A 20105-nucleotide genomic window follows, 5' to 3' on the forward strand; every position below is an offset into this window, starting at 1 on the left:
CCCAAAATAAACTGAGTAGTTCACTGAATGAACAATGGACTGTGAGCTCAGTTCCTTCATCATTAGTATGGATTATATATGTATATGTATTATATTAGTATCATATATATCAGGTGCTGCTGCTTTCAGTCATTGTGCAAATGTGCTGTTTGTAAGCTTGTAAAGCTGCAGTCAGCTGAGACTGAAGAAGTCACCTGATCAGTGAGCAAACGTTTCTGAAAACGTCCAGATGAACAGAATCAACCTTTTGGGATCAGCCAGCAATGCAGCATCATTGTTGTTCAGCTTCAGAGGTTTTCAGGAATGAACTGATGACCAGAAACAGCTGCAAAGTCCAAGAAAATACCAGCTGGAGTTCAGCTGCATTTGAAGAAGTCAAAGAAAAGTAAGGATGGCAAAGGGCGACGTTTTCTTCCAAAGAGCTGCAAACATGGTCGACGCCTCATTAGAAGAATCATCTGGACATTTGTGAGGAACTCTAACCAAGAAAGCAACGTCACACAGATCCAACAGACAGTTTCCATGACTGCAAGTGTTGAGTGGAAAAATGCTACATTGCATTATTGCATCCTCTCACCACAGGAGGCGCTGTTGGCACCACTGATTGCTGATCAGCTGTTCTCTGATGATCTGATTGATACTGTGAATAACGGGACTCACTGAACTCTGTGACACAGTGAAGATTACAGAGTTTAACTTCAACATCTGACTGACGTCACACAGACAGAAGGATGAACCAGTGAGGCACAGAACACAGTTACTGGAGATACTGGATCAGCTCCATGTGAACCTCTGATGGAGAAGCTGCTGAGCCAGAGAAACATCAGGACATGACAGCAGCTGCACTTATCTAACAACATGTAGCAGAGCTGATCTATGTTAGAGGATCTATCACAGCAGCTGAAGCCAAAGTCCAACACTGGATACCAGCTGAGCCTGTGCTGAGTGTAGTGTTACAGGAAAAGGGCAGAAACACTGGTAGCTCCCAGTGATGCTGACTGGGGCACAGAGCTGAATGATGCAGCATCAGGACACTGTTTCAGTCTGACTAACAGAGAAACCTGTAGCTGTATCTACATGTGAGGCAGAGGCCACACAAGCAGCTTTCTATGTTTCACAGTGACTGAGATCTTCAGTGGGGGTGGACATGCTCCTGTACAGACCTCTGAGGAGAACCAAGGTGCAGTCAAAGAGTCCAGTCTGTCCTCACAGATGTGAACATGTGCTTTCATCAGGTCTGCTGTCAGCTAGCAGGCTCACATCAGAATCACTGTTCCTGAAAAACACAGTCTGTGTGACATCATCAGTCAGCTGATGGTCCCAGATCTGAATGGTTTCTGTCTCTACTGAGGAAGTCAGAGAATATCACTGAGGTGTGGATCAGGTCTGAGTGAGCTGTGGAGGGACAGCTTTAAACAGTCCACAGGTCTCACGTCCTGCTCAGTCTGGTAGCAGATACCTCGTATTGTTCCAGATGTGCTGACATCAGCAGCAGCACAGCTGTGTGATACCATGAATCTCAGTTATTGATCCAACACACAGTAAATACAAAGATCAGGATTTCTGAGAGTAATCATTATGAGTCTGAACACATGATCACTGAATGTTAGTCTCCACAATAATAAGCTAACACAAGCAAACACAGCTTTCAGCTCTTATTTTGAAACTGGCTTATTTAGAGAGCTGTGATGTGAGCGTGCCTGGCTCTGAGGCACTTGGGTCAGCCTCTGTTGTTTAGAAGTGTTACAGACTGTGAATGACACAGACCTGTCAGTTTCCATGTTTGTCTGTAACACAGCTCAGGGCTCCATGCTGAACGCATCCATCCAGTGTTATTGATCCAGGACTGATACCAGCATTGGGATCAATACAACACACAATCACATGTGTCCACGTGATGCAGTTTGAAGAGCAATCAGATGTCTCTGTATGAGGAGGCGGGGTCACAGGAGGTTCACAGAAACTCTGCAGCAGCATCATCAGCTCACATGGAAACTTTGATGATTCACTTCTGTGGTGTTTTTACACAAACACGTCACAAAATTAGCTCCACCTGTTTTGTGAGCTTTGAGTTTCTTGTCTTCATCCTGGATTCTTGTGTTGCTGTTTTTACACACAGATATTTCCTGGTTGGTTACTCAAAGCTTTCCAACACAGGCCTCTGTGCTGCCATCTGGTGGACAAACATGTGAAGTGCAGCGTGAAGCTACAAATGAAACTGCTTCAGCTACGTGTATATACAACATACTATAACCTATATAACTATATGTATAGTGTATTATGTAGGTTTTAGAGCTGGGGGTAGAACTGCTGATGGCCTGGTTGTTATTTATGTTCCCCATGGTTCACCAGCTCTCACACAACATCAGCACCAATGATCCACGTCCTTATAAACCTCTGAATCAGGTCCTGAAGCAGTGACGTCCTGAGTGAAGACCTCACTGATCACATGACTCTGGTCACCTGACTCAGTGTTTCTGAAGCAGTGTGCTGGGTTTTTAAAAATCCGTGGCTGCTGCCTGATGTTGGGCCCACAGAGGAAGACGACTCACTCGCTCTTCTTCACTTCCTCCTTAAACATGTGGAAGGAGAGCAAAGTGCTGCCAGACTCTTATTTCTGACAGGAACAGAAGAAACCACAGCAAACTGTTGCAGTTCTTCATCTTCATCACAATCTGTTTATTTCTGATGGTGTCTTCAGTCTGAGGTTTGAAGTTTCCATGTCTGTGTGATGTGTGGTGTGAAGGCTGCTGGTTAAACTGGGACTCACTGTTTAAAGCACTGAGTGCTCATAGAGAGATGCTCCATGAGTCCCAGTACAGACTACAAACATGGTGGAAACTTAGCTTTGATATCCACACACTCTGCACGTCTGTGAGGAACTGTGATGAAGATGTGCAGAGATCTGTGTCCAAACAGGAGAAAGACTGTAAAGACTCTGTGCTTCTAACAGCCTCTGTTAACATATGTGAGGCTGTTTGTTGTTGTTGCCATGGAGCTTTGCACTGTTTGGGTCAGCAGGTCATGTGATCAGGTTTGTTCTGCTGGACGATGGTTCAGTGTCAGGTTTGTTTGCATTCTTCAATAAATATCTAAATCAATCAAAGACTCCATGTTTGTTCTTTCATCATGTGACCTCTGCTCATCCATCTCTGTGTGTATCAGGATACATTTAGTTCATAACACACAGAAAAATCAGAGTTATTACCTGTAATAAATGTGAAAGATTCCTGCAGTGATAACCAGGCAGGACTGAAACACATCCAAGCTGTCACCACGGTAACAGCACCGTCCATCCACAGGTGAGGGGAGGAGCAAAAAGAGGGACTTTCACCATACATACATACATGCATACATACATACATACATACATACACCACAGTTGACAGGTAACCCTATTGGAGTCGCCAATAGTGACTAGAGATGGCACGATACCACTTTTTATGTCCGATACCGATATCATAAATTTGGATATCTGCCGATACTGATATGAATCCGATATAGTGTTTTTAATCAATAAAACTGTTTTTTAATATCTTGCTGCATTTTGTATAAGTTCATACTCAAGTTTAAATAACCAACAACACTAAAGCTATTCTGTTAGACCTGTATGCAAAAAATATTTCATAGTTCAGCAACACTGATCAATCTAATAAACTTAAACCTGCTCCATCCTCCCTATTCTGGCATTTTAAAGAGTACTTAGCTTAAGCAACCTCACTAACAGGGTGCCAACTCCCAGTAACAAAAAAAATGTATTGATGCAATGTTGAACATTATTACACAGGAGAAACCAACTACAGTAAAATAATGACACCGTGACGTCTCTGCCTTTGTAAACAGAGGGACAGTAACTGCGTGTAAACCTGCAGACAGTCAGATTAACAGTATTTCGTCTCTATCTGCCATTCTGCCATTCATCTCATGTAAACAATAACGTGGCCACAGCGTGACGTGAAAAAAGGCGCATACCTTTGACGTTGCGTGACAAACTCTGTATTCCTCGTCCACACGTAAACACAAAAAGGGTTTTAAAAAATCCCAGTTTTCTGTGAAAACGCCGTTTACGTGGACGAAACAGCTGCGTGTTCAGAAACACCCGTGTAGGTGCGGACGCAGCGTAAAAGAGTTAGTAGTTTATTTTCTTACTGCCTGTAATTTATTGCAGATTACTTGTATTTGCAAACATTTTTCTTGTAAAACAAAGGGGGCGCAGCAGAAAAAGTTTGGGAACCAGTGCTGTAACTATGAGACAGATGGCTGACACACGAACCTGTGGGAAGTAACATGTTTGTAGAAATGTGAAAATGTTCATGCCATAATCCCTCCCATGTTTCCGTGTGGCACTGTGGAGTAATGCACAATTCTTCCAAACACGGACAAAATATGTAGAGGGAGATTTGTTACAAGGTGTGTTGTAATCCCAGAACAGTGAAGATTACATAACAGAAGAGCTTCACAGCTCGTCAGGCAGCAAGTGGACACTGAAGAGTGTGTGCGCCTTATCAGAAGGAAAACTGTTCTCTGCACCTGAGATAAAGGATCGTATAAAAGAAGAGCGAGCGCTCCCTGAGGTCTCCGACTTCTTAGACATTTGAACCTAGACAGGAGACGTGTGAGAATGGCAGGAGAGGACAAAAGGAGAGATGAACGAACTGCTGGAGGATCAGAAGGAAAGCAAAACAGGTTGGAGACAAATCAGTTGCTCTTTAATAAAATGGATGAAGCAGCATGTACACTTGTGAGACATGCATGTGTGAGGTCAGGTAAACCTCTACAACATGCTGAAATGCTGCTTCTAACACAGAATAGACCGACGAGCATTAATCGTGTATCCCCACAGGATGGAGCCCGAGGCTGACGACCAGCGAGTGGAGCGAGGCCCAAAGAAGCGTGGCGTGCTGCCCAAACGACTGCTGATAATGTCGTCTGTGGCTGTTGTGCTCATCGTGCTGCTGACTGTCATCGTTGTACCTGTTGTGCTGCTCACTAAGACGCCAGGTACATTTTTACAATATGTACGATTTATATGATAAAACAATGATGCAACTTTGTTTATGATCCAGATGATGAAACATACCTGAGTAAATGTATTTATTACTCATCACCAGAGGTACATTTCACAGTACTTTGTACTTATATACTGTATTATATACAACTGCAATAATATCAGAGTCCAGCTGGAGCTGGTTGCAGCACCTGTGGCCTTCAAAGCATTTTCTCTGCATTGGATCTGAGCAGCACGGTGGCACGGTGGTTGCCGCACAGCAAGAAGGTCCTGAGTTCAATTCCACCACCATCTTTCTGTGCAGAGTTTGCATGTTCTCCCCGTGTTTGCGTGGGTTCCCTCCGGGTACTCCGGCTTCCTCCCACCGTCCAAAGACATGCAGCTTGTGGGGATAGGTTAATTGGATAATACAAATTGCCACTAGGTTTGAATGTGCGAGTGAATGTGAGTGTGAATGGTTGTCTGTCCCTGTGTGTTGGCCCTGCGACAGACTGGCGACCTGTCCAGGGTGTACCCCGCCTCTCGCCCTGTGACAGCTGGGATAGGCTCCAGCGCCCCCCCCCCCCCCCCCCCCCCCCCCCGCGACCCTGAAAAGGATAAGCGGAAGCAAATGGACGGATGGATGGATGGATCTGAACAACAGTCAAATCTGAGCAGACGTGCCAAAGCTTTGTTTCTTGTTTTCTGTTTGCACCATAGTTCTTCCAAATGTTTCAGTTCAGGATTTTTTAACTGCTGTCATGTACACCATCAGTAAACTGTGACATTACTGCTTTTACCTAACCTAATCATCACCACGTTTCACTGTAAAGACCAGGGCGCTGCTTTAGTTGGATGAGCAGGCGACCACGTGCAGCACGGTTTGAGTCCGACCTGCGGCCCTTTGCTGCGTGTGTCCCCCTCCTTCCTCTTCACCGTGTCTGTCTAATAAGGCCAAACACAGACTGTAGGCTTAGCCGTGGTTCTGAAAGTCGAATGGAAGCTCAAAGTGCACGACTGGCAGTGTTGTGACATACATACCTACTGCATGTAGAGTTCACCTGAGTGTACAGCGACAGTAAGATGTCTTTGCACAGGTGAAACAGCCCACAGTGTTGCAGGGTTTCACAGGGTGCTGCAGCCTCCAGCAGTGTGCCTTCTCCAAACGTAACACTTAAATACTCGCTGTGTCAGCATCACAACTTTATATTGCTGCTGCTAAAATCAGTGATTACAGTGATCAAAGTTCATTTGATATCATACTGCAGCTCATTGCAATGCCATGATGCATGAGTGCTCATCATTTGGCTTCTGGTCTTATGACAGGACCATAGTCATGTGGACAAAAAGTACACGGCTGCTTTGAACTGTGTGACTTTTGAATCAACTGACATGAAATGTGTAACAAAGATAATGTTACACGATGTGTTTTGTGCTGTTAGACCTTGGTCTCTTTGAGTAATATGTGACAGTAGCTTCTTTAAAAAAGACACTAAGAAAAAAGCATTCAGAGTCAGAACCAGACACGGAGAAGCTGCATTCAGCTTTTATGCTCCTTATATCTGGAACAAACTCCCAGAAAGCCTCAGATCAGCTGAAACACTCAGTTTATTTAAATCCAGGTTGAAGACTCACCTGTTCTCAGCTGCATTTGAATAAAGCACCAAATCCACACTTTAAGCTTAAATTTCAAAACTAACATTTAACTACTGATTTTATCTGTTTTGATTTTATATACTGTTTTGTTTGTTTGTTTGTTTGCTTGCTTGCTTGTTTTAATCAATTTTAAATCATGCTTTTTATTTGTTCTTGTTTCTAATGTCTCTGTAAAGCACTTTGAATCACCTTGTTGTTGAATTGTGCTATACAAATAAACTTGCCTTGCCTTCATGAGTATCTGCAACCTTCTTTAAAAGCCAAATCCCATCTGTCTCGCTTCAGCTGACAGAATCTTTAAGCTGAAGAAATGAATGAACTTTAAACAAGCTGCTCTCCCAACAAAGAGCAGCCTCCCCAAACACACCGTCGGCTGTTTTAGCTGAAAGCTCCCAGTTCTGCTGTGACAGGGACTACGTACCTATGACTCCGTCACTGTCTTGCTGTCCAATCGTGTTCCTCAGCTCCGTCTTCTGCCTCGTTCTCTGGTGGAGACATGCTGGAGTACTTGGTGCAGACGGGGAACATCAGTGAAGCGGACGGCCTTTTGGCTACGTGGTTTCACCGAGCCAACAGCAAGGAGGACATGTACAAAGCGCTCATGGGTAAAAACACTCACACAGACAACACTGCATTATTTGATGGTGTCGGTGCCTGAACCTACAGTCAGGTACAGACAAAACAAGCACCGCCTCCTGTCATCTTTCCAGGTGACACCATGATCTTGGAAGCTGACGTCACTCTCATGGGTTATGGGACCCCTGATGAAAAGCCAGTGCCGATCATGGCACACCCTCCCGACATATATAGTGACAACACTCTCGACGAATGGTTAGATGCTGTACTGGCTTCTGGAAAAGGTACAGATCAGAACTGTTTCCACAGAAAGTCCATCTGATCACAGTTTTTAAAGGCGTGTTCGTTTGCAGGCATCAAGTTGGACTTTAAGGCTCTGGAATCAGTGGGTTTGTCACTGGACCTGCTTAAACAAAAGGAAAGCAACAAGGGAATAAACAGACCTGTGTGGCTGAATGCAGACATCCTCAGAGGCCCCAACGTCCCAAGCTTTGTAGCTCCAGTCAATGGAAGCAGGTAGACCGGACACAGACCCTTGGACAGAGTTCAGAATTAGGAAGGGAAAATGTCTAACATCTAAAGACTGATCGGGAGGTTGGTGGTTCGATCCCTGGATCCTCCAGTCTGCATGCCAAGTGTCCCTGGGCATGATACTAGCCCCAGGTCGCTCTCCGATCTCAGCACGAATGTAGTTAGGAAGCACTAAAAAGCTTAGAAGAAAGTGACTGGGTGAGTGTGGTGTGGAGACTTGGGAGAGCAGGAAAGTGCTACGTAAGAATCAGTCCATGTTTATGTCTCCCTCTTTTTTCAGGTTTTTGGAACTCATTCAGGACAAGTTTCCAGATGTGACTTTGTCTCCTGGGTGGAAGGTATGGCACGCTCGCAGTAAGAACCCCATTGAACCATTATACCAGGCATGTGACGAGGTTCTGGGAATGTTCCTGTCAGAAACAGGAAGAGACTCAAGGAATCCTGAACTGACATTTATGAGAGAATTCAAAGCTGGAAGAAGAACTTTGAGCTTCAAAAAGATCCTTTGAGCTAAAGTAGACAAAACAGCTTTTATGTTCCTGTGATCCCTAAAATTAAAGACAGTTGAATTAATGTTGACATGCATCACCCATCAAGAGTTTGGACACCTTCTCATTTCATGGTTCTCTTTATTTCTACTACTTTCTACACTGTAGATACTGAAGACATCAAAGCAAGATATATGGAATTATGTAGCAAAGAAAACAATGATAACTCTAAAATACATTTAGAGTCCTGTGAGTAGCCGCCCTTTGTTTTGTTGACAGAGCTGCGGCCTTCTCTCAGCTTCATGATGTCGTCACCTGAGATGGTTTCACCTCACAGGTGAGCCTGTCAGGGTTCATTGGTGGTGTTGGGACCATCAGTCGTGTTGTGCAGAAGTCAGGGCTGTTAGCTGTGTACCAACCTATTTGACAACTGTTGAAATTCATATTATGGCAACAACCAATGAGCTAAGTAAAGAGAAACAACAGCCCATCATTACTGTAAGAGCTGAAGGTCAGTCAGTCGGAAACTTTGAATGTGTCCCCAAGTGCAGTCAGAAAAACCATCAAGACTACGATGAAACTGTCTGACATGAGGACGCCCCAGGAAAGGAAGACCAGGAGTCCCTCTGCTGCTGAGGATACAATCATCCGAGTCACCAGCCTCAGAAATCACAAGTTAACAGCAGCTCAGATTAGAGCCCAGATAGATGTCACACAGAGTAGAGACACATCTGAGTAGAGTAGAGACTGTACAAATCAGGCCTTTATGGTCAAATAGCTGCTGAGAAACCACGACTAAGGAAAAGCAACAAGCAGAGATTTGTTTGGGCCAAGAAACACAAGATGAGTCCAAATTGGAGAACTTTGGTTCCACTTTGTGAACGATGGTCTCTACATGCACGGTTCCCACTGTGAAGCATGGGGTTGATGGTTTGCTGGTGTGGGGGGCTTTACTGGTGACACTGGTGGAGATTTATTTAAACTGAAGGCACACTGACCCAGCATGGCTACCACAGCATCCTGCAGCAACATGCCATCCCATCATGGAGAGTGATGGAGGCCTGGCCTCCACAGTGGAGATGGTAAACACATGGTTTATATTTTTGACTGAATAACAGCTGTATGTGCTTTATTTCTTTAGGTCCTCTATATTCACCAGCTCACAAACGAAACCTACTCCAGAGCCACGGTGGAAGAAATGTACAACATGATCAAAGACGTACCTCAAAGGGTAAGTGTGAATCCAGGTTTCAGTGGTCCCAGTTCAACACGCTCCCATCCCAACACGCCTGGGACAAATCGTCGGTGTGTTGCGTGCTGGGATGAGAACGCTCTGAGGTGTCGGAGAACGGCAGAGCTGACTGGTCAACGTTTCGTCTCTTAGGTGACGTTCCCAGTCCACGCCATGCTGGTTCGCAGCGGCTGGCAGCACCTGAGCTGGCTCCTCAACCAGTCACCACGGTAACAGATAACTTCCACGTTTACTATGGCAATGACTGGAAATCTGCTAATCAAACCAGTAACTGGGGGCTGCTCGCTGCCCATGAGCGCCACAGACTGACTGTCATGTTTTGTGTCTAGGTTCAGCCTGACTTTGTGGCAGGGCTCTGTTAACCCCAGCGTCAGCGACCTGCTGTTTGTCCGTGACAACACCCACCCGTGGCAAGTCTACTATGACATATATGAACCCACGCTGTCAGAATTTAAGCAGGCTGTAGGTGAGGAGCGTTCATATGGAGCAGACTTACACAGACTATGTTTGGGTAAAATAATAATTGTGTGTGTGTGATTTATTCAAATCAACAGATTTGTTTTCAGTGAGTTCTGACTGTTGTTGAAGACTAAAGAAAAACATTATTAGAAAACTACATGAAAAATCATTGGAAACTGAACCTTCTGCTCATTGTGTGCATTTGTTTAAGCTTCTTCTGAGATGAAGAGTTTGCTTCTGTTTAGTTCTTCCTGGTTCATTGTGTGTGTTCACAGGTAAGCAGGACAGCGTGAGGAGGTTCTATCCTGGAGGAGATCTGATGGAGTTTCTCCACCCAGGTTACAGCTCAGACCTCATGAACCGCCTGGCTGTGCCTTTGCTCCCCGTCACCGGCCGGGCCTCCCTGCTCCGTCAGCTTTCAGGCAGGTTTTACACCTCAGGGTTTATAACCTGATTTTAACGGGCCAGACTGAAACGCCCGGGCAAAGCACGCTCTCAAAGTTGTACTTTACATATGCTAGCGACATCTGGTGGTAACATCATGAATGACAGCGGGGCACTGTCGCCAGAAACACCAAGAAACTGCCTCATTTGTGCCACGAAGCATTCAGAGATCCCTCGTGAGTTTTTTCTCAAGGTATTTTTAAAGTGAACTTGCTGTATGCACTGAAGTCATGTGGCAGCTGAACCTTTCGTTCACATCGGTCATCAGGATGATGTTCTTAGTGACTCTTGGTGGCAGAAAAGCTGATGTCCTGGGATTTTGACCGTTACAGTAACAATTGTGAAAAACGCAAACTATCTGTTGTTTTGGTAGAAATGAAAGCGCCAGAAGTGTTCACAGCTGTGCTGAGCAGAGAATACAGAGCACAGCTGCTTGATCAGAAATCAGTGTTTGAAGCCGCAGTGGACCGAGGCGGCGTGTTGGACAACGGGGAAGTGACTGCTGCAGAGGTGCGGCTAACATTTGGCCCTTTGAGTATCAGTCGTGGTCACAGCCTGTCCGTCCCTTCACAGCTGCGGTCTCCTCATCACCTCATGATAATGCAGCATGTCACAGATCAGCTGTTCATCCTGATGATGTCAAACTGTAAACCTGCACATGCTGCTGTCGCACCACCTTAAAGTCACACTGATACTCTGTTTCACTAACAGGTGGGGGCAGCGGGATGCTGGTCGTTCGTGTGACCTCTGACAGCAGTCGACCTGGAGTCCTTCTGGTAGAAGGTTCTGGAAGGAGCTCAGAGCTCCTCACACTGCAGGTATATCTGTAGATCACCAGCCAACCACCAGCCAGGTTACATTTTTATTAAGGCCAATCATGTGTGTGTTCTCAGGATGTTATTCAGACCCTTGGGCAGGCTGCTGATACCTCCTGGGGAATTTACCTGAGGGTCCAGAGTCAGCAGCTGCTGGAGGCTTCTCTTAACCTGCTGCAGTCAGCCTACGGGGCCGACGAGCTCCACAGGCCTGTGTGGATCAGCATGGAGGGCTTACAGAGCAGCGACAGCACAGCAGTAAGCACATCTGATCCCCCCGAAGCAGTGTCTGCAGACAATACGTTAATAAAGAACAGAGCAGACGCATGTCACGTTTAACACACCTGGCTGGAAATCCATCCAACTAGAATCGAGCAGGTGTAAATGTTGGAGCCTCCTCGAGGGTCCACCCTGGCTGGGAAACTATCACACCCCCACAGAGAGAACAGTTGTATAAGCTGCATGTTTGTCAGACGGTCCCCAAGCAAATGCAATCCTCTGTTCGTCATGAAGGCTTTTTAGCTGCTCAGGCTTGGTCAGCCAAGCTCAAGTTCACTCCAACAATGTCCAGTGCCGATCCAGTTAGACGATGGAAACGTGTCATTTTAGGCTGTTTCATAGTCGTCCTTCTCTTTGCTCCAGGTCTTTGTGTCCACAGTCGAGCGCCTGTTTCCATACGTCACTGTAGTCCTGGCTGAGCACAGATGGCCTCCTCGGATCCCAGCGGCGGTGTCACAGAGGGTGGCTCTACACCTGAATGCAGCCTCGCTGCCCACGGGGCAGGAGCAGCTTTATGCTTTACTGGGAATGATGGACAAATACGACTTTATAATTGAGGTGGACACAAAGAAAGGTGGTGCAGCTGTCACTGTGGTGAAGGAGCTCCGTGCACAGCGTGCAGGCAGAGCAAGCAGAAGCCTGTATATTCTACCTCAGTGATCAGAGCACGTGTGGGCTGAGAGCAGGTTTAAATGTGCTTTTATAGTCACCACAGAGTCTCAGTGTGTATATCAATGCTGCTGCTTTGGGTTGCTGAAGTTAACATCATTATACTGTATATATATGATTCAATGATTATTATAAAATTCAGAATAAATTCTATTAAAGGAACCAAGTCCAAAACCAGAATTAGCCTCTTAGCCTGTGTGAGCCTGTCCGAGGTTTGTGATTCAGCAGCAGCTGAACACGTATGAAACACTCTCCTGCTGCAGCTAACATTTCACATGCAGCCCGCCTCTCTTACTGACTGCAGCACTGCATTATTTGCATCCATAAATGTGTCTTTAAAGTGTCACAGGTGGCATCAGTGCTCTCAGAGGCTCACTTGGTACTTTTAATGCTGATTTTTGAACGTTTACAACAAAGAAAATCATCCATCACTCGATTAAAACAAGGAAAAATACAACACAGCACTTTATTGTAGTTCAGTGGAAAAAGTGAATATTCATGTTTTAAACCAGCACGTCATGTTGAACTGCAGCAAACAGTTATAGTGTTAAAATGAACCTGCATTAAGTACAAGCCCACACCTGTACAGCTGTTACAGTCATGTACCTTTAACCTACAAACATGAACAGCAGCTCAGTCACTGACACAGCGGCTGATTTTACTCACTTAACACGTCGATTGTTACTGCTGACCTTTGTATCAATCCATGAAATGATCATAAAGTCTTCCCGCCACATAAACCAAGCAGGCTGTCCCCACAGTAGCGTCTGGTGCTGAGGAGAGCCTCGGACAGGCTGCTGCCACTGTCACAGTCTGTTCCTGGTCAAGTACTGGCTGCAGGAGCAGAAGGTGTGGTAGAAAGAGGAGGACAGGCCGGCAATATCTGTGGAGATGTAGGGAAGGACCTCCGGAGACGCCTGGTTAAAGTAGCTGATCTGAAAGAAAGACAACATACTAATAACAGCCAGCTGTGATAAGAGCACATGTACGACTGCTGCTTTTCTCACCAGGGACTTGTTGTCTTTGGTCTCCAGTATGGTGAATCCAGCACACAGAACCTCTCCTCTGTTATAGCCTTCAGTGGGAGGGTGAGTGGGCAGGGACACGGAGCGCAGGGCGATGACATACGGGTCTCTGAAGGAAAACAGAAAGGGAACGCATCAGGAAACCCTGCAGGACACAGGTGGATGGATCTGGCTCTACTGACCCGCTGCCACATGGCTTCCTTTTGGAGGCCAACAGGATGAAGTCCTGGAGAATCCCTTTTGCCTGATTGGCTGCAGTGGGAGATCCCATCGCGCCATGACGCACCGATGGAGTCACCACACGATATATGAAGTCATCGTTGTCGACCAGCTGAATCAGCTCGCACTTCCTGTTTGAGGAAACACATACACACTGTTAAAAAGGGGACTGGCAGCACTGTTTAAAGACTAAGCTGCAGTTCACTCCACAGGTATCCACGCAGAGGCAAACAGCTGCTTCTGTGCTTCACCAGCTGAGGGGTGGAGCTCGTGCATAGGGACACTGAAGGGGAAAACTACATAACAAAGGGCTTGGTGATGACATCACCCAGATCTCCACCCATCTCTGCTGCTTATCCTTCTCAGGGTCGCAGGGGGTGGAGCCTATCCTAGCCGTCTTAGAGGCAGGGTACACACTGGACAGGTCGCCAGTCGGTCGCAGGGCTAAACACGAGAGTTTCCAGTTAACCCAACCCACTAACTGCATGTCTTGGACTGTGGAGGAAGCTGGAGGACAGGGGGGAACCCAGGGGGGAACCCAGGGGGGACGCAGGGGGGACGCAGGGGGGACGCGGGGGGAACCCAGGGGGGACGCGGGGGGAACCCAGGGGGACGCGGGGCGAACCCAGGGGGGACGCAGGGGGAACCCAGGGGGGACGCAGGGAGAACCCAGGGGGGACGCAGGGGGAACCCGGGGGGAACCCAGGGGGACGCGGGGCGAACCCAGGGGGGACGCAGGGGGAACCCAGGGGGGACGCGGGGCGAACCCAGGGGGGACGCAGGGGGAACCCAGGGGGGACGCAGGGAGAACCCAGGGGGACGCGGGGCGAACCCAGGGGGGACGCAGGGGGAACCCAGGGGGGACGCGGGGGGAACCCAGGGGGGACGCAGGGGGAACGCAGGGGGGACGCAGGGGGGACGCAGGGGGAACGCAGGGGGAACGCAGGGGGAACCCAGGGGGGACGCGGGGCGAACCCAGGGGAACCCAGGGGGGACGCAGGGGGAACGCAGGGGGAACGCAGGGGGGACGCAGGGGGAACGCAGGGGGAACGCAGGGGGGACGCAGGGGGACGCGGGGCGAACCCAGGGGAACCCAGGGGGGACGCAGGGGGAACCCAGGGGGACGCAGGGGGACGCGGGGCGAACCCAGGGGAACCCAGGGGGGACGCAGGGGGAACCCAGGGGGACGCAGGGGGACGCGGGGCGAACCCAGGGCGAACCCAGGGGAACCCAGGGGGGACGCAGGGGGAACCCAGGGGGACGCGGGGGAACCCAGAGGGACGCGGGGGAACCCAGGGGGACGCAGGGGGACGCAGGGGGACGCGGGGCGAACCCAGGGGAACCCAGGGGGGACGCAGGGGGAACGCAGGGGGAACCCAGGGGGACGCAGGGGGAACCCAGGGGGGACGCAGGGGGAACCCAGAGGGACGCGGGGGAACCCAGGGAGACGCGGGGGAACCCAGGGGGACGCAGGGGGACGCGGGGCGAACCCAGGGGAACCCAGGGGGGACGCAGGGGGAACCCAGGGGGACGCAGGGGGACGCGGGGCGAACCCAGGGCGAACCCAGGGGAACCCAGGGGGGACGCAGGGGGAACCCAGGGGGACGCAGGGGGAACCCAGGGGGGACGCAGGGGGAACCCAGAGGGACGCGGGGGGAACATGCAAACTCCCCGGCCTGATGCAATGATAGCATATTAGATGGAGTTGTAAATCTAAACTCCACATCACTGCATAAACAGCTCGTGCTCCACCTTACAATCCAACGTATTAAAAACCCTCGCTTGGGGCAGACTCCTGCCGCGACGTTCCACCGGAGAACCACGGCCTCTGAACCATCCATCCAGTCCTTATTAAGGGTCAGACTGTGATGAAGCCAACAGGACTGCATCATCTGCAAAAACAAGGAAGCTGCCCTCCTCACATCAGCTACACTTAGAGATCCTGTTCGTGAATATCACACACAGGATCGGTCACACACCCTCGAGTCCTCCTACTGAGGAGCAGCCACAGCTTTCACTCCATTTCTAAATGGACCGCTGCGATACACCCCACAGACGCCGTCCTGGTACCTGGTTGTCCGAGTCTACAGAGCACTTATAAACCTCTCTCCAGACGTCCTGTGAGGGTGAAGATCTGGTCCGGTGTCCCACAGCCAGGATGGAATGGGGGCCCAGATCTTCTCAACAGTGAGTTAACGCCTCCTTTTCAGCTCTGTGAAAAATAACTTTCCAGGGGAAGCTGAGCACTGCGATACCTCAGTGACCGATCCACAACATCCAGTTATTGTTTTAAAACTGGGATTTCCCACAGTGGTCTGCTCCACCAGCACAGGCCCACGGTGTTGACGGCATCGGAGACAAAGCTCCGCCTCCTCCACAGACGAGGGGAGTTTGGGTTCAAGAGCTGCTCACCACGTTCTTTCCACCACCTGCTGGTCATGAGATCAATGCAAAGCGTAAGGCTGCAAATCTAAGCAGCTAGGATGAGCTTCATCTGCAGGCTGGCTCGGCTGGGGGAGAGCCACCGTTCCCCTTTTATGTAAACGTGAGAATAAAGAGACAGACAGGCCCTCACAGCTAATGTCACTTTAACCTTAACATGTCAGCCTCAGTGCAAAGTGAGCAGCATGAACCTAAACCACACGTCGCTTATTTTTAACCCTGAACCTCAGAAAAGTCCATCATTGGAATCGGAGAACAATACCGAGGCAGCGAGTCGAAACAGGCCGCGCACAGAAACCGCTGAACTTGACTCGTAGCAACGGGCAAACAGACGAGTCCCAGAGTCTTACTTGTAATGCGAGTCCCAGCTCGGCCTGTTGCTCAGCTCGGCGAGTAAATCAAAGGCTCTGTGAGCAGGAACGTCCACCTCACATTCAATCTTGAAACTCAGCATGGACTTCTGCTCCAGGGTGTAAAGCTGAACCTGTGAACACAACATAAAGCGCCGATGGGCAGACTCACACAAACAAACAGCTCATTAGTGAGACGCACATACCTGGTCCTTCTCACAGCTCAGGCGCCAGCTGCTTCTGGCTGCCAGCATCTTCAGAGCTGAGACGTTGTTAAAGCTCAGATACACCTGGAAGCACAAACACAGGAACCACAAACTCATCTCCAGAGCTCAGCGTTAGCAGGCCGCCTCCCGCCATTCAAATACTACTTATTATATATGAATCAGCGCCGTCTAACAGTGTAAGTATTAAGGGTGCAAAATGAAGACAAACTGCTGCAGCACTATTTCTCATCTGCAGTGAAGGTGAAGCACAGCGGTGCGACACGTCGGCCTGTCAGAGGTTCAGTCGACTAAATCAGTCTGCAGGCACGGCGGGAGTCTGACTGTGGCTCAGGTTTGGAGCTAAGTGGGACGACATGAACACGCTGAGGTCTGCTCGGTCAGATCATACAAACTGCAGTGGAACAAATCACTGAACATCCTTTAAGAAAGAAACAGAAATCACGTCCCACAAGTCGTGACGACGCAGCACCGACACACAGCTGAGACGCTGATGTGGGTGAAGAGACTCAGCTGAGAAAACTATTAAAGGTTTACTGTGTCCAGCTCAAGCACAGGCTGTGACAGGATCATCATCAGCTGACGAGCAGCTGTGGAAATCACCTTATTGGTGCAAAAATACTGTTTTATGTCCCGTATGTCCGGTAGATTCAGCTGCAGAAATGAGAACTAATGATGTGTTTGTGACAAGCTGCTAGTAACAAGGTGCCAAGTTGTCTTATTTGTAATACAGTAATACACACATGTATATAAAGAAAGTTTCTCTCCCGTGAGTCCACGAGGACTAACGTGAGCAGTACAGGTGACGGCGTGGAGCTTCTCCTCACCTGGTTGGTGGGATCCCAGGGAACAGACAGAGGCACCTCCCCCTGCGTGCGGGAAATGATGTACTTCCTAAACACAGAGGAATGCTGCATCAGGATGATGGCACTGTGCACAAAGCTGCACAACAAACGCTGATGTAGCTGCAGAGACGGTGCATTAGGGGCTGTTTGGAGACATGTACCTGTCCAGCCTGATCTTTTTCCTGGCCGTTGCCTCCTGAAACCTCCTTTGTCCTTCCTGTAAATGAGACGGACACACAGGCAGAGGGCACCAGTGTGTAACACAGCGGGCAGATTCCCAGCACCAGTTTATGACCAGTACACCGATCTGTGGCACAAACTGAGTGGAGTGTTATTACTCGGTGTTTGTTCATGCTGATAACGACCCACGACTACAGCGAGGCCGCTCCATCAGACGGATTTATGACCGATAACATGATGTGAAGCTCTGATCGCTGCTCAGCCGTCACGGCTTAATGGTTAATCGAGTGTTTCTGCACCTTCTTTATGACACTCGTGTTTTATCCTACAGGACGATCTCCACAAGCTGCTTCACCACAGATGAAGCGTGAATGAAGCTGACACCAACATTATCCTGTCAATCTACTGCTCCACACTTTAACCCCACCAGCACACACTCCCCTGACCGAGCTTTCCTGCAGGTGTATAATGTGGAACAATCATAGTAATGCTGTATTTACATGATTTCAACATTTGAATGGAGTTCATAATAACAGCGTTCACAGTGACGGGGCATGTGGACGTGCTCAGGCCTGTGAGCCACGGACGCTGTGACGCTTCCACCAGAAACAAAGGAAGGAAAACGCACGCAGAGGCCATGTTTCCTGCTGCGCAGTCATCCATCCATCAGCACCACGGGCGGTGCAAAAGGCGGACCCAGCTACACTGATGTCACCCACCGCTGCCTCTGAGCTCACCTTGGGTGAAGATCAGCTGTTATCAGGAGTCTGGCTGTGAAACGTTCATAGCTGACACCTTGTTAGCCAATCAGAGTGCGGTTTCATACCACAAATTCTGAAGCAGATTTCATGTCTTTCAGTCAGTATTAGCCAATCACAGACAGCCGCGTCACATCCAGACACTTTATGGATGCAGCACGCTAACGAGCCGTTTGTGAGCGTTAGTTTAACTCACCAGGGGTTCAGGTCGTATCCGTGGTAATGTGCGTGGCTTCCCGCCATCATCGAGCACCTCAAAGGTCATGAAGGCGGAGTTTATGTGTCGGTTAGGCCCCTCCTCATGGTAGGCCTCCGCGCGCACGCCCACCTCCATGCTGCAGTAAGGACACGTGTCAGTATGCAACCAGTGGTTCTGTCTGCTGCACAGCTGCAGTGCTGCGTCTCTGCCAGCGTTCTGGGATACCTGTTTCTGAAGGCGTTGTTCACTATCGCCTTCAGCAGCAATCTGTCTCCAACCTGAGAAGGTCCTCTGAAGGTGAACATGTCGATGGCTCGAAGGGTGGGATGAGCCTGAGACAGACGGCTGCAAGCAGAGAGCACAGAGACAATAGGCCACGACCTCCCACGTGCTCGCCGTGTTCAGGTTACTCACACAGCTGGACAGAGCCTTTAATCTGCCACGAGGACTGAACTACACTGATCAGAATGTGGAGGTCAAAGGTCACAATGGTGCATCCTATTTTTAGGTAAAAATATGAAGGAAGGACGTGTTTGTGACTGTACCTGGCAGCGATTGTAGCTACGTTCACCATCCAGGCCATGATCTGCCCTCCAAATGTATTCACCTGGGATTCAAACACAGCAATGATCTGACAGGCAGAAGTCTCAGCGGTACCATCACACACTGATGAACAGTCACATGTAAAACAGCTGGGTGTGTGTAGGATCCATACACACAGGTCAAAGTTAGATGTTTAGACACAAGTTCAGCCATTCGTGTTGTTTCAGAAATCGCTCTGCCCGGGGCTGGGCGCTCAGGTATGTAGCAGCTCAGTCCCGGTGGCTACTTGGCGGGGCCTGGCGCCTGTTGCTCGGTCAGGCCTCTTCCGGGGCGTGGGGGGCCCTCGGGCTCGGTTCAGTCAGGCACAGCTGGCTGCCGGCAGAGCCGGCGGGCACGCCACTGCAGCCCCCTCTGGCTTCTGCTCCGTGGCTGCTGGGTGACCCCTCATCTGGGGCTCTCCTCAGCCCTTCCCATGAGGGTGGCACGGATGCCCCTCCGGTGGTCCTCCTTGGGCTCTCGCACTCTGGGGCCTCTGGATGTCTGGGGCCTGGATCTCCTCCATGCCTGCTTCATGCCCTGGGGGGCGGGGCTATGGCTCTCTGCATCCTCTAGCAGACCATCACATGTGGAAACCATTTGAATACAAGCGTGCTGATCCACACAGGTGTGCACTGTCCATAGACACAAACTACACCTTTCTTGGCTGCTACTTCAAAGCACATTGTGCGCTGTCGGTCCTGCTTGCTGCACAACAACATTCAGTATTTAGTATTTACTGCTGTTTACACTTAGCTAGATTAATGTGATGCTGTTGTGTTTAGTATGTTGCTCTGTTTTTTGCTTGTTTTCTCTTTTTTCTCTCAACAGCTGATCCAGGAGATTTTTTTCTCTTCTTTCTCTTTTTAAGTTTCCTTTCTCACTGTCCCTCTCCCCTTTCTTTTCTTTCCTGTCCCTCAGTCATGTCTGTCCCGTCTGTAACAATTGAAAATAAAATTAAATAAATAATAACAACAAAGGTCGATCAAATGGACCAATACGGCAAAGCTGTGATGATCCACTTGGTAAAGTAAATCCATTGGGTCTCCTTGTTGGTCTTCAGACAACAGATCTGGCTAAAGAACCAAATGGGACAGGCAAACGACCAAAACAAAATCGCTCTGACAG

At 49.0% G+C, this 20105-nt stretch overlaps 2 protein-coding genes across 5 annotated transcripts in view; one reads left to right on the forward strand and one right to left on the reverse strand.

The window, feature by feature from the left end:
* Positions 1 to 3257: 3257 nt before the first annotated feature.
* LOC147300693 (protein FAM151A-like) lies at positions 3258 to 13910 on the forward strand. 2 transcript variants are annotated; one of them, XM_086284906.1, is made up of 13 exons: positions 3258 to 4686; positions 4844 to 5001; positions 7108 to 7248; positions 7354 to 7503; positions 7573 to 7735; positions 8031 to 8088; positions 9380 to 9469; positions 9623 to 9699; positions 9820 to 9956; positions 10225 to 10371; positions 11105 to 11211; positions 11287 to 11466; positions 11851 to 13910. In XM_086284906.1, the coding sequence occupies exons 1-13, from the start codon at positions 4622 to 4624 to the stop codon at positions 12145 to 12147; spliced, it is 1770 nt and encodes a 589-aa protein (XP_086141032.1). In that variant the 5' UTR covers positions 3258 to 4621; the 3' UTR covers positions 12148 to 13910. The 2 variants fall into 2 exon arrangements, with proteins under 2 accessions (XP_086141032.1, XP_086141033.1); XM_086284907.1 differs by lacking the exon at positions 3258 to 4686 and having other exon boundaries at positions 4882 to 5001; positions 6820 to 7248.
* The window catches only part of LOC147300694 (acyl-coenzyme A thioesterase 11-like), an 8974-nt gene continuing 1396 nt past the window's right edge, over positions 12528 to 20105 (reverse strand). For 2 of the 3 annotated variants that reach the window (XM_086284913.1, XM_086284912.1), the window contains 10 exons: positions 18944 to 19005; positions 18624 to 18743; positions 18396 to 18534; positions 17423 to 17478; positions 17244 to 17310; positions 16399 to 16482; positions 16193 to 16326; positions 13364 to 13531; positions 13164 to 13290; positions 12528 to 13091 (listed from right to left, as the gene is read on the reverse strand). In XM_086284913.1, coding sequence (XP_086141039.1) covers positions 12963 to 13091; positions 13164 to 13290; positions 13364 to 13531; positions 16193 to 16326; positions 16399 to 16482; positions 17244 to 17310; positions 17423 to 17478; positions 18396 to 18534; positions 18624 to 18743; positions 18944 to 19005 — 1086 coding nt within the window. In that variant the 3' untranslated portion in view covers positions 12528 to 12962. The remainder of the gene's footprint in view (positions 13092 to 13163; positions 13291 to 13363; positions 13532 to 16192; positions 16327 to 16398; positions 16483 to 17243; positions 17311 to 17422; positions 17479 to 18395; positions 18535 to 18623; positions 18744 to 18943; positions 19006 to 20105) is intronic. The other variant, XM_086284914.1, reaches the window with a different exon arrangement.

The sequence above is a fragment of the Aulonocara sp. 'chitande type north' Nkhata Bay genome, unplaced genomic scaffold (genome assembly GCF_057382095.1).
Source record: "Aulonocara sp. 'chitande type north' Nkhata Bay isolate Kocher_YH1m ecotype deep benthic unplaced genomic scaffold, A_spYH_male_GT1.1 unmapped_scaffold_19, whole genome shotgun sequence".
NCBI lineage: Eukaryota > Metazoa > Chordata > Actinopteri > Cichliformes > Cichlidae > Aulonocara > Aulonocara sp. 'chitande type north' Nkhata Bay.

Bases quoted from the DNA above. Each gene is read 5' to 3' on its own strand.
- LOC147300693 (XM_086284906.1), top strand. From the start codon at position 4,622: ATGGCAGGAGAGGACAAAAGGAGAGATGAACGAACTGCTGGAGGATCA. The intron at 8,089-9,379 runs GTATGGCACGCT...TTATTTCTTTAG, and splicing joins CTTTGTCTCCTGGGTGGAAG to GTCCTCTATATTCACCAGCT. The intron at 9,700-9,819 runs GTAACAGATAAC...TTTTGTGTCTAG, and splicing joins CTCCTCAACCAGTCACCACG to GTTCAGCCTGACTTTGTGGC.